This window comes from Dryas octopetala, chromosome 2 (assembly GCF_963921425.1).
Source record: "Dryas octopetala chromosome 2, drDryOcto1.1, whole genome shotgun sequence".
Lineage (NCBI taxonomy): Eukaryota > Viridiplantae > Streptophyta > Magnoliopsida > Rosales > Rosaceae > Dryas > Dryas octopetala.
Window position 1 is genome coordinate 5244558 of NC_141367.1, and position 12561 is coordinate 5257118.

The 12561-nt window shown below is 35.3% G+C and overlaps 1 protein-coding gene across 1 annotated transcript; it reads left to right on the forward strand.

Annotated features, from left to right (window-relative positions):
* The first annotated feature begins 1127 nt into the window (after positions 1-1127).
* LOC147292666 (MACPF domain-containing protein At4g24290-like) lies at positions 1128-10450 on the forward strand. Its single transcript, XM_086234558.1, has 7 exons — positions 1128-1880; positions 5681-5919; positions 7614-7812; positions 7898-7975; positions 8083-8266; positions 8413-8579; positions 9626-10450. Exons 1-7 carry the CDS (start codon positions 1608-1610, stop codon positions 10331-10333), a joined length of 1848 nt encoding a protein of 615 aa, XP_086090684.1. The 5' UTR covers positions 1128-1607; the 3' UTR covers positions 10334-10450.
* Positions 10451-12561: the final 2111 nt, after the last annotated feature.

Below are 12561 nucleotides of genomic sequence, written 5' to 3' on the forward strand. Positions count from 1 at the left end.
TTTTTTTTTTATAGTGACATGTAAAGTAAAATTTGTGAATTCTTGTATCCTTTATTTTATTATTTTGTTTGACTTTTCAACTAGTACTTAATTTAAAATGTTATTAAAGTTTGGTATCTAAACTAAAAAATTATTAATTTGATATTTAAAATTAATGGACCTTTTAAAAAAGTAAGAAGACTGATTTTTCAATTATTTTAAAGAATTATATTTAAATAATAAATTTGGATGACCTCTTTGTAGTTTTGGTGTTAGGCCTCATTTTCATTGGGCCTTCAGAGATTGAGACTACTACAGTTAGCTAAACTCCAAACCCACCCAGACTCACTGTATATACTATATACCCACATGCAATGATGCAATACAAAGCAAAGTAAGCGAAGCGTTATAAGAAAATGAGAAAAATTTACAAACAGGACACATACTTTGATGGTTGTTTCATTTTAGGATATTAATTTTGATTCGTATTAATGAATGACACATACTTTTATTTTGTGTCAATTAAGGACTATTTTTTATCTAAACTTTGGCCTGACATTGGACCCATCAAAACTCCACCAAATTTAGCAAATTTATACTTGGTTCAAAGCTATGCATCTCATCTTTACAACCATATAAAGATCACTAAAATTGGACATTTACAACTCCAAATAATTGGCCCAAAAGTAGGGTACCCAAAACTATCCAATCGAACCTCTGAGAAAAAATTTAGAAAATCAGACAATTTCGGGTACCCTACTTGGGGCCGATTATCTGGAGTTGTAAAGATCTGATTTGGGTGATCTTTATATGGTTGTAAAGAGGAGATGCATATCTTTAAACCCAGTATAATTTTTTTGAATTTGGTGGAGTTTTGATAGGTCCAACGTCGGGCCAAAGTTGAAATAAAAACTGAAAAAAAATATAGTCCTTAATTGACACAAAATGAAAGTATGTGTCCTTCATTAACACAAAGCAAAATTAATGTCCAGAAATAAAACAACCATCAAAGTATGTGTCCTATTTATAAATTTTTCCCTAAGAAAATTAAGAATTAATTGGGTAATCAGCGTTGACTTGAGAAGCCGCAGCATAGCATTCGCATTTAGCAGCCTCCCCAGTCAATAGTCAACTGTCAACACCAACCCCCCATTTCTGTCTCTCTGTAAAACTTAAACCAATTAGATAGGGCCGACTAGCCCAAATTATTGAAAGTTATTTATTTGATTCAAACAAGAGCGGAATCTTCAAGGTTTCAAACCCTTTTCCTTAATTATCTAGCAGTGTTACAATAATTTGATGTACAAATTTAAAATTCTGTATAAATTAAAGTGTACCCCCCAGAATAGAATATTTGGCTGACTTTTTCAAGTGATTGCTGGTGGTACTATGACAAGTATTTGAATAATTGATTGATTGGTCGGTTCTTTGGAAGATTTTCAATTCAAACACGGCTGACGACCCTTTGAAATCTTTCCACCTCTTCTAGAATTCAGATCAGAGAAAAAGAAATTACTGCTGCTATTTGTTCTGATGATTGTTGGTCTCAAAATCCAAACCAACCGACATATGGGTTAGTGGGTTACTGTTATTTCTTCTGATTGTTTAGTAGAGAAACAGAGAAGGAGATGAGGATGGAGGAGGGTACAGAGAGGCCCATAGAGGTGAGGGCGTTGGAGGCTCTGGGCCAAGGCTTTGATTTAAGCAGTGATATCAGGTTGAAGTTTGCCAAAGGATTGGATGGGACTAAGGGAAGGTTGGTGGTGCTAAACGAGGTTGATAAGAGGGACATTGTTATTCCTAGTGCTGGAGGAGTTGTTATTCATGGGGTTCCCCAGGATATTCGATTCGACAAAGGGGATCGAACCCGGTTCAAATCCGATGTTCTTGAATTCAATCAGGTGAACTTTTCACTCTTTCTTTTTTCTATTTTAGGATTTGCAACTTTGTGTTTGATTCGTATGAAAAAAATAAATGATTGTGTTTGATTGTGGTAACTGTAGTGACTAAGTTGTCAGTTTAGTGGAAAACATCACAAAAGTGTCATCCCCAATCCCATGATATCATATCAACTCCATAACTTTTGGGAAGCTGCTTGATTCCATTATTTTCTCTGTTTAAGCTCAATACCAGAATTTTGTTGCCCAAATAGCTTTGGATTGATTTGTAAAGAGAATCAAGTTGAATAGTATTACCTTTGTGAAATTAACTGTTTAGTTGAATCCATTTTGAGTGACTAAATACTAGTACTGGTTAAGAAAGACCAGTAGGGACTCGGGAACATAACACAATCAAACTGACTGGGTTTTCTGGTCTAAGGAACAAGGAAATGAAGAGAATTCTTCTTCCTTAAGTACTTAAAATTCTTAAAAGTTTAGAACAAGTCTAATCTTTAAAACCGTAAGAGCATCTCCAGTCCTTTCCCTATATTTTTCTCCAATTTGAGGATAATTTAGGGGAAAAGTTAGATTTGGGGAAAGGCTCTCCAATGCTAAAGTTGAAACTTCCCTAAATCTTTTTTTTTTTTTTTTTGTTTTGTTTGGATTCTAGTCTAAATCTAATTATTCGGGGTTTGGGGAGAGTTTGAGGAGCCCCATCCATTCAACTTGATTTGGGAAATAGAGCACATAATCAAACTTAGCTATGCTATGTATTTTCAATATCTCCCGAATACCAAGTTGGTCTCTTCTCCCTCCGAATTCCTACTCCCTATTTGGATATGATGAACAGCTGGTTGAGCGAGTAGACTACTTTGCCCTTTCTACCCAAAGGCATGAACATCTCCTTCGTTCTTGGTCGGCACAGACCCAGCTTTATCCATATATAAAAATTTTAGGGAAATCTCAAATTTGGGGAGACTTTAAGGAATGGCTGGAGCTGTGTTTTATATTATTTTTCCCCGAATTTAAATTTGGGGAAAGGTTTAGGGAAGGGCGGGAGATGCTCTAAAGATACCCCTTTATATAAATAAATCCCAATCCTAAAAAAAGGCTAACCAGCTATATGAAATAATGCAAGTAAACATAAAACTTTATAAACAAATAGGAAACTGAAGGAGCTAGCTGGGGGTAGGGGTTCAAGCCATGTAGGCAATAGGCAATAGTCAATAGATGCTACAGTAGCATGAACATTGCCTCATTGCAATTACATCAACAATAACCTATGATGTTGTTTTAATGAGCATGGTTATTAAATCAAACACTTCTTGTGACTTTGTAATTATTGTGGTTTTCTATTACTCAAATATAAAAAAAAAATCTGGCCTACACAAGTAATAGGAGAGACTTGTGAAGAAAACTTGGGCTGGAGTACAGTAGGAAAACCAAGTAGTGTTAGCAAAGCACTGCTATGTAATTATGAAAATAAGACAGTGATGCACCTGGACAATAAGAAATCAAGGTGCAGTAGATGGTTTTATAGTCATTGGGGGAGAACTCATTAGTAGTAAAAATAGGTGCTGGAAGTACTGAATGTTGGGGTATGCTTCAGCTGTAATTTCTTTATGTTTCCCTTTTTCTTTAAATGTAAGTAAAAGGAGAAAAATCATAAATGTAAATAAAATATTGACAATTAGCTGAACCAAAAAGAAATAAGATTTATTCTGTTTCTGTTTTAAGACATGATTAACATGTGATGCCTATTAGATTGCATTCAGGATACAAAATGTTTGCGCTCTGATGTCGGACAGGTTAGGGAAACTTACCTGTGTATGCAAGTATGCTTATCTCTTAGGTGGTGAGTTAGGTACTGGGAAAGACAGATTTTAGAAGGATTTGTTGAAGGAGCAAACAGGGCAAATATAGGTTGCTGGAATTTCTGGGTCAGAAACATTACTTTGGAATTTTAGGATTGTTTTGGAGGTTCTCTGAGGACTAATGGATCTGGAAAATATTGAGAGTGTAGTTTTCCAATTGGGGTAGAAACGGGTGTTGGTTTGGGGTAGTTGAAAGGCTAAAAGGTAATTGAATTTGTGCTAAATTGAGCAGCATGAATAGTGCATGTGAACACTAACACAAAAGTGTTAGTGAGGAAGTACATTTAAAGGAAAGAAAAATAAAGGAGAAATAACCCAAGGCATATATGCCTTAAGTGAACCAAAACCCACAATTCATTAATCAAACTCCCCAACTTAGAATAGTTACGTAGTTGTATAGAGTTCTGTAGCCTTTCCATATAAGATTAGGACTTAAACCTCTATTTAACTAAGGAATTAACTCAAAGGCTAGTATAAGAGCCCAACAACATAATAAGACTTATTAACTATTAAAATGATAGTGGCCAGAAATTACTGAAATGGACCAAAATACCCTTGACTAAATATACTGAAGTGAAGTCTTAATAAATTTAACTAAAACTTAGTATTAGTGCCTAATGAACTACCAAGGACTCTTTTTTGAGGTATGAAACTTTTAGTTTGAGCGTTTGGTTTCCAAAAAGGGTGTTTCTCTTCCAACCAACCTAGTGGTATTGCATCACCTTCTAAGGAAGAAACTTCAGAAATAGCACCAGTTTTATGGAAAAAAAAAAAAGTGAAGTAATTGAAGTAGGATTACTAGATTCATAATTCAGGTCAAGATTTCAGGATTTAGTTCAGATCTGATAGTGTTAATTTTTTTTTTTCATTGGACAGAAAAAGTGCTTTAAAGACTCTCAAAACACCTTGTATACTAGGTGTCTAGAAACTGTGAAATATGTTTCAGTTAAATCTTAGTCATCCAAGCTCACTAATAGTCACATGGTAGTCAATCTATCTAAAAGACTAAGAAGCATTATTGTCTAACATAACATGCTATAAAACTAAAGGCAAACATACATACAATAAAATACTAGAATTTTGAGAAATAGTGGGCTGACCCTAGAGGACTAGTTGGCAGCTTAGGCTTAAAAGTCCTCTTAGATTCTCTTGCATTGGTCTCAGAGAGGTTGAATCAACATCTTGACACAGCATGATGAATGCAAAGAATGTGCAGCCAGGCTTGCATCTTTGCATCAATACTGACATCTGTCACCATTGTTTCAACATCCATCAATTAGACGCGTAATCAGGTATCTGTATGCGGATCAGGATTTTGATAATGTAGGGCTTAAGTTGAATTATGCGTTGATATCCCTATGTGATAGATATATCTATAACAGATCAAGTTAATAACAATGGAAAACTATGATAAGAAAAAAACAAAAACAAAAATAAGAATGGAAAACTATGATAAGAAAAAAAAAAAAAAAACTAAAATAAGAATGGAAAACTGGATTCTGCTATGGTCTAAGAATCTTGTAGAAAATTATCAACAAAAATGGAAAGTATAGAGAGAAAATGATGGTACCAGATTTTGGGGACTATTGTTCTGCAATTCAATCTTTAATACCCGGTTCCCCTTTTCTCTTTTGTGAAATTCTACAATTCAATTTTGATGTAAATAATGTTAAATACGTTTGACTTCAGTGAGTTTGTCATTTTAAAAAAACTATAAGTTGCTTATAGCAATGGCTTTCTATGTAATTTATTGGTTGTAATATGTATTGCTCCTCTCTTGCTTGTCTTTCCCTTATCTCTTGTTTGCAGGGATTTTTTTATATTTTTATTTTTTTTATATTTTGAGTGTCAATAATGTCTATGATTGGTATTCGTAAATGAAACAATCATATATTTAAGCCTGATAACCTATTTCATTGTAGTTTTGGTTACAAAATGTTCTTGCAGATGTCTGAGCTACTTAATCAGAAATCTTCTGTGCAAGGGAAAATTCCTTCAGGCTATCTTAATTCCATTTTCGATTTAACTGGAGACTGGCTTCATGATGCTGCAGAAACCAAATATCTTGCTTTTGATGGTTTCTTCATTTCATTGTACTATTTGCACCTAACAGCATCTCCATTGATCTTGCAAAAAAAAGTACAGAAATCTGTTCCATCTCATTGGGATCCAGCCTCGTTGTCTAGGTACTTTTTTTCAACATTTAACTCTAAGAAATTATCTTTGCGCGTTTGCACAATAGGAAACCTTGTTAACTAAGGAAAATGCATAACCATGGAAAGCATTTCATACTCTTAAGGGAAAGCATTTCATACTCTTAAGGGTCCACTCTGTTAAAGAAAGCATATCACATTGGTTAGACATGATTTTAACATGAGTATAAGTATTATATAGACCTCCACCTAATAGTTGAAGCTTTTGGATTAGATATTCATTTGTAACTTATTTATTATCAGAGCCTAGTTTCAAATAGTCTTCCCCACGTCGCAAGTCTACCCTTAAGTCCAACTTTCATTGGTTCTTCAAGCATTTGGGACCTGCTGATCATTAAGCTCATTCATCAACTTTTGGCCTCAATTATAAAGTGGGAAGGTTTGTTGCCTATTCTATTCTCTCTGCAACCCATGTTTCCCTATCGGTATTTGGGTTTCAACTGTTAGCTTCACAGTTTATCCATTTCAGTCCGACCTGGATGTGGGGGTTGTTAAAGAAAGACATCTTTTATTGGTTGGATACAATACTCATATGGACCCTTCCACCTAATGATTTAAGCTTTTAGATCTAATGCTCAATTTTTTTTTCTTTTTTTCTGGGTCTTTAACGTAGTTCTGGTTTCTCAAAATTTATAGTTTCATGACTAGAGTACTAGTGGCTATGATATAAGTAAGAGTCAATCTCCTATGTCCGAGGCTTGGCATGTTCTCTTTCTTGCCTTTTTTAATTTGTTCTTCCAGTTTCTGCGTGTCCTCCCATTTCCTGCATATCATACACTTCTTCCAGCAAGAGTCTTGCCTCTATCATATATTAAATACAATAGAACAACTCTCTTGGGCTTGAGTATTAGATAATTTGTACAATTTTGGGGAAGTGCCATTGCAAGTTTTTTTTTTTTTTTTTTTTGACACAAGTTAGAATTCATACATCAACTTGTCCACCATGGGCCATGGCTTATGTACATGCTACAAAACATTATACATATCATAAGCTACATCCTTTCTGATTCACCATTTTTCTGTGTCTTTTCTTGAAATTTGTTGATTGAATGACATGTTTGATTTAAAATTTCTAGAATCTTCACCTTCAAACCCTTATATATTGTTTCAATTCCCATTTGGAATCTTTTGTCAGCTACTATTTATAAATTTTCTAATTTTGGTTGATTAAGTTAGAGTAAGGTGGATTTATGTTGGTCTAGTACTTTAGAATCTCAAGGTTTTACAACACATAAGACAAAATATCAAAATTATTGCATGTGTTAAGTGTTGTGTAATACCTAACACCGTGGGAAATAGATATTCTTGAGATGAATATATGGCTAGCTATGCATTATGGTATAAATTGCTAGGCAACTTTTCAAATGTTAGAGGAATTAGACAGCATAATGGTTAAGTTGGATTAGTGGCAAACAAAAGAGAACTTAGTACAAGTTGATTGCATACATAATAAGGGAACAATAGAAGGTAGAAGACAAGATGGAATGTCATTCAAATTGTTAGACCAGAGTTAGTCAATACCAGCTATGTGATATTATCTTATTACCTTCATATTTGTTTTGTACTGGAATAGTGTGCCCAGATATAATTGATCTTGAAAGCAGAATGTTGCCAACCATGATAAATGGCCAAGTGTGGTTTTGGTACTGACCATTTTTATAAGGCAGGTTCATCCATTCATATGGGACACACATAATAGTTGGGATGGCTGTTGGAGGTCAAGATTTAGTTTGTGTTAGACAAAAATCTTCCTCACCAGTTCCTCCCGCTGATCTCAGAAGACACCTGGAGGATCTTGGCGATTTTCTATTTTCAGATGGAAGCCCTTCTTTACTGCGGGGAGAAACAAGAGATGGCAAACAGAAAGTATAGTGCTTAATCTTATAATTTGATTTTTTAATTTTTTCTTTTTTACATGAATATAATTGATGAAGGCAATCCATTTGTGTAGGTTCCAGATGTATTCAATCGTATTTTGCAGTCGAACACAATGCAGTTAACCACTATTTCAGAAACGTCAAGCAAGGATGTAAGCAAATAAGGGATGATTAATTTTGGACAACAATCAAGCACAGTAGTATTATGGACAACAATCCTGGGCCATGATTAATTTTTTCCCTTTTTAACTTGGAACAGGGTCTTACTATCATTTGCTCAAAAAGAGGAGGGGATGTGTTCTTGAATACTCATTCCAATTGGCTCCAGACGGTGCTTGCTGAACCAGAAGCCATCCTCTTTAAGTTTGTACCTATTACTTCTCTTCTTTCTGGGATTCCAGGCAGTGGGTATCTTAGTCATGCGATCAACTTGTATCTACGTTGTAAGTACTCCACTGCCCAACCAATGGAATGATGTTAAAGTTTTTACAATTATGATCCATATCCCTTGCACAGCTTTCTGGTATCACCTTTTTTTGTTTTTTTTCACCAAAAGGGCTACTTCATTAATTCTTCATCATTATCTCAGACAAGCCTGCTCCAGAGGATTTACAAAATTTCTTGGAATTCCAAGTTCCTAGGCAATGGGCACCTATGTTTTGTGAACTACCTCTTTCGCATCGACGGAAAACGGCTTCTTGTCCTTCTCTGCAATTCAGTTTCTTGGGTCCTACGATTTATGTTAGCTCTACCCAGGTGTGTACTCTCTCTCTCTCTCTCTCTCTCTCTCTCTCTCTCTCTCAGATACAGGATTTTGGAATTGAAAGAAATTGAAAACTTTGACTAATAAATCTAAAGCAGAAGATGTCTAAGTGACTCAACTACACTTTTTTGCTAATAAAATAGGAATCATGGCCTGCAGTTAGAACGTATATCTAGTATTGTAAATATGGTTGAGATAATCTGACTCAATAGGCAATAAGGTTAAACATAAAGCCAATTCTGAATTAAGTTAAAAATAATTACAAGATAAAACCATGGACAATTGTTATTGGACCAGAACGGATTCTTGCTTATTCTTTAGGAAACAGCCCTAGCCTTAGGCTTCCAGGGAATGGCTCATCTCTATTATATAGATGTGGCATCAATGTGTCTGATTTATCAATAGAATATCAATTTTTGGTCTCATCACCAAAATTGATCCGAGGATGACTGCACAATCACCAAATCTTATCCAGCTTGGATAGATACTGTGTTGTGTTTAAGCCAGGGTTCTCTTAGATATGCATTCATAATTGTTTGTTCATGCACAGCTTACAATTAAGTTTCCTTTATAGAATAGTTTTCATGTCTTCTCCCCGAAAACTGGACTGTGGAGAGATCAAGGCTGAGATATACTGGCTAAGTGTAAATAAGCCATTTCAGTGGGAGAGGTAAAGAAAGATGCTATAAATGCTGCCTTCCATCTTGAAAGTTACATCCATATTTCATATAATTGCGATGGCTGTTCAGTACTGTTTAATCTGTTATTTAGTTCTCCTTATACCCAGTCATGCCTCAGTCTGACATGTTCAAATTCCCATGGGATAGCCGGGGTTCTCTTTAGCTGATGTTGTTGTGCAAAAAGGCACTCTTGCACAAACATTATTCTTAATGGAATCTTTGTTTAGTTACTGCACTGGCTCTTTTTACCCATAAAAGCTTAGCAGTATGCTCCTGATTGTGGTTTTTTTTTTTTTTTTTCCTTCTCATTTGGTCGATTGAGTATGGTATGTCTAATTTTCTGTCTTTTACCAATTCAGGTTTCAACTGGTGAAAAACCAGTTGTTGGATTACGCCTGTATTTAGAAGGTAAAAAATGCAATCGGTTGGCCCTACATGTACAACATCTGTCAAGCCTTCCAAATACTATGGATCGTTCATTGGCTAACACCAGCACAACAAGGCCAAGCTGGTGGCGAGGATCTGATGACTGTGAGTCGAGTAGCCAATTCTTAGAGCCAGTTAAATGGAAGAGATACTCAAATATCTGTTCATCTGTAGTTAAGCATGACCCCAACTGGTTGAAGGGGGACTCAAGTGGTGTGTACATTGTAACCGGTGCACAGCTCCTTAGCAAAGGGCAATGGCCCAAGACGATACTTCACCTTCGTCTGCATTTTACGAACCTACCCAATTGTGCAATCCGGAAGACTGAGTGGGCAGCTGCACCAGAGCTTTCTCACAAATCAACTTTCCTTACGAATCTGAGTACAACGTTTACATTCACTCAGCGGGCAGTAACTGATCAGCAAAAGCAGGCTCCAGCTGCACTTAATTCAGGGGTATATCCGGAAGGCCCTCCGCTGCTAAATCGCTCTGCAAAGCTGCTGAAATTTGTGCAAACAGATGAGGTGGTCCGGGGCCCACATGATGCTCCAGGACATTGGTTAGTAACAGCTGCTAAGCTAGTAAAAGACGGACATAGAATTGGTTTGCATGTAAAGTTTGCCTTGTTAGACTATTGGTGAATTTTCAATTTTCATTGTACATTTAGAGTGTAATTGGTAGTGATTATTTGGTTGATTTTATTCATTCCAAAGTTTTTGTAATTAATAAACCTTGTGAATGTATGTAATAATCTTATATAGACGATGAATCAGTATGTAATGAGAATTCGGCTGCTTCAGGTTTTGTAATTCGTGACTCTGATGGCTCCCCTCATTGCTAGAGCCAAAAAAACATTAGTTGCTCTAAACTTCTCATGTTCTTGGTGCCAAAGGTCAAGCATTAAGAGATATATTCTAGTTGTTGCCAATGCAGTATAGATTATTCCAAGATATTAGTTGAAGGAGATTTCAAAATTATCATCCTTGGTCAATGCAATATTCCATAGTGTATCCGACCCATTGCTCAATACAATCAAGCTAATGCTGCAAGTAGTGGTGGAGCCAGGAAAACATACTGAGGCCTATCCACTTTAAAGCTCACCTATGACTTCAAAATCTTTAAATCAAAACAGAAAATAATTTTAATTTAAAGAGAAACCTTTTGATTGGTTAATGAACAAGAAAAGAAATCACATAATATTGATTATGAAATTTTCTTTCGACAATGAGCAAGAGAACCTTGAGAGCATCGTACATGATTAAAGTATCACGTGCTTGGGCGAAACTTAGTGTGTTCTTGTTAGTGTGAGTCCAAGTTGTAAACAGTAGAAAGTTTGTGGTATTATTTTGTAATTATTTTCTCCTTATGTAATTAGGTTTGTAAACATTGTATATATACCACTTATGTGGTCATAATAATTGCAGAAATTATTCTCCCCAAAATGTTTTGGCATAATATGAGAGCCAACCCTAATCTCCTCTACATCAGTGACGGATCCAGGATCCCTAACCCGAAAGGTCATGGTATAAAAGTTCAAAAAAAAAAAATGGACTACATTAACTATGAAAAATTGAACAATAGTTGTTTCATAAAGCATATAACCATATATGCATCTTAACTGTGCAAGGATAGATGGTGTTTGAATATTCCATTTTCAACAAGTACAAAGCATGTCAAGAAAATATATGGACACAGCTAGTTTAGGATTCATATATCTTTTTTGTTTGTTTTTAGTTCAGTAAAAAGCAGAGGTATGTTTTATGCTAAGCTTAGCTAAGGAAATGAATGTTATGTTTTACGCTAGAGAAACGATGATCTAAGGCCCTACCTATATATAATAAATTTCAATGAGCTACATTTTATGCCAATAGTTAGGAAAATAATTAATTTTGCTCACCATTGGCATAACACTAATTTGCCGAAAATATTAATTTGGTCTTTCTATTTTCAATGTGAATCCTATGTATTAAAATTTATATAAGTTATTTTTTCAATTTTTAATCTTTCAGTTCATGTTCCATCTAATTCTGTTGAAACACCTTCAGCTAAAGTAACATATCAATTTAACATTTTAGGAAGAAGGCCCTATGGTTGGTTAGGCTACAAGCAAGATTGTTCATTTAGCCTAAAAGATGGAAACAATTGTATCAATTCTAAAACTTAATAAGAGGAATTAGTAAAAAGAAGAAGGCTGCTGGCTGTTCTCTCTGTTCCTACTTCCTACTCAAGCTTTTCATCAAGCACTTGGTGGGCGACTAGGCAACGAGGGGTCACCGGCCAGAGCATGGGGGGTCATTGTCCAGAGCTTCAAGGGGTCACCAGCGGCTACGAAAGGTGGATTTAAGCATCGTGCTCCAGCGTTTGGGGGCCGCTCAACCCCCTACCTCACAACATGGATCTGTCCCTACTCTCCATATTCATAGGAATTAGGGTTTGTTCTTGTTTGTGTTTTTTGATCGTTACTTGGGCTCTCTTTGGTCATTGATTTCTCCATTAAATCCTAGTTAGGATTCTTGGTTATTGGTTCCTATTAGGTTCGGAAAAGACTAAATTGTGGCATTATAACAAGCACCATTGTAACTTTTAAAAGCAAATGTTAAGAAGTAAATAATACAATGAATTCTCTATCAAAAGGGTTGTATGTACCTTCAACTTACGATGGTTCAATATAAGAAATCATTGTCTAAATAATAAACATTCAACGAAATAAAATAAAAAAATCGTTGTGATGAACGATTCTATGCAATGGAGAACAAAAATAACCGATGTTTGAAATACATATAGACATGTCAATATCATGTAAATTGATACCAAACACAATAATTATAGAGAAATAACTGTCGCTATAGTGAATATTTGAAATCATGCT

What these genes read in the sequence shown, in the direction of transcription:
- LOC147292666 (XM_086234558.1), top strand. Translation starts at nt 1,608, where the DNA reads ATGAGGATGGAGGAGGGTACAGAGAGGCCCATAGAGGTGAGGGCGTTG. An exon ending in GATCCAGCCTCGTTGTCTAG is followed by an intron (nt 5,920 to 7,613) that starts GTACTTTTTTTC and finishes TTTATAAGGCAG; the next exon opens with GTTCATCCATTCATATGGGA. An exon ending in GATCAACTTGTATCTACGTT is followed by an intron (nt 8,267 to 8,412) that starts GTAAGTACTCCA and finishes TCATTATCTCAG; the next exon opens with ACAAGCCTGCTCCAGAGGAT.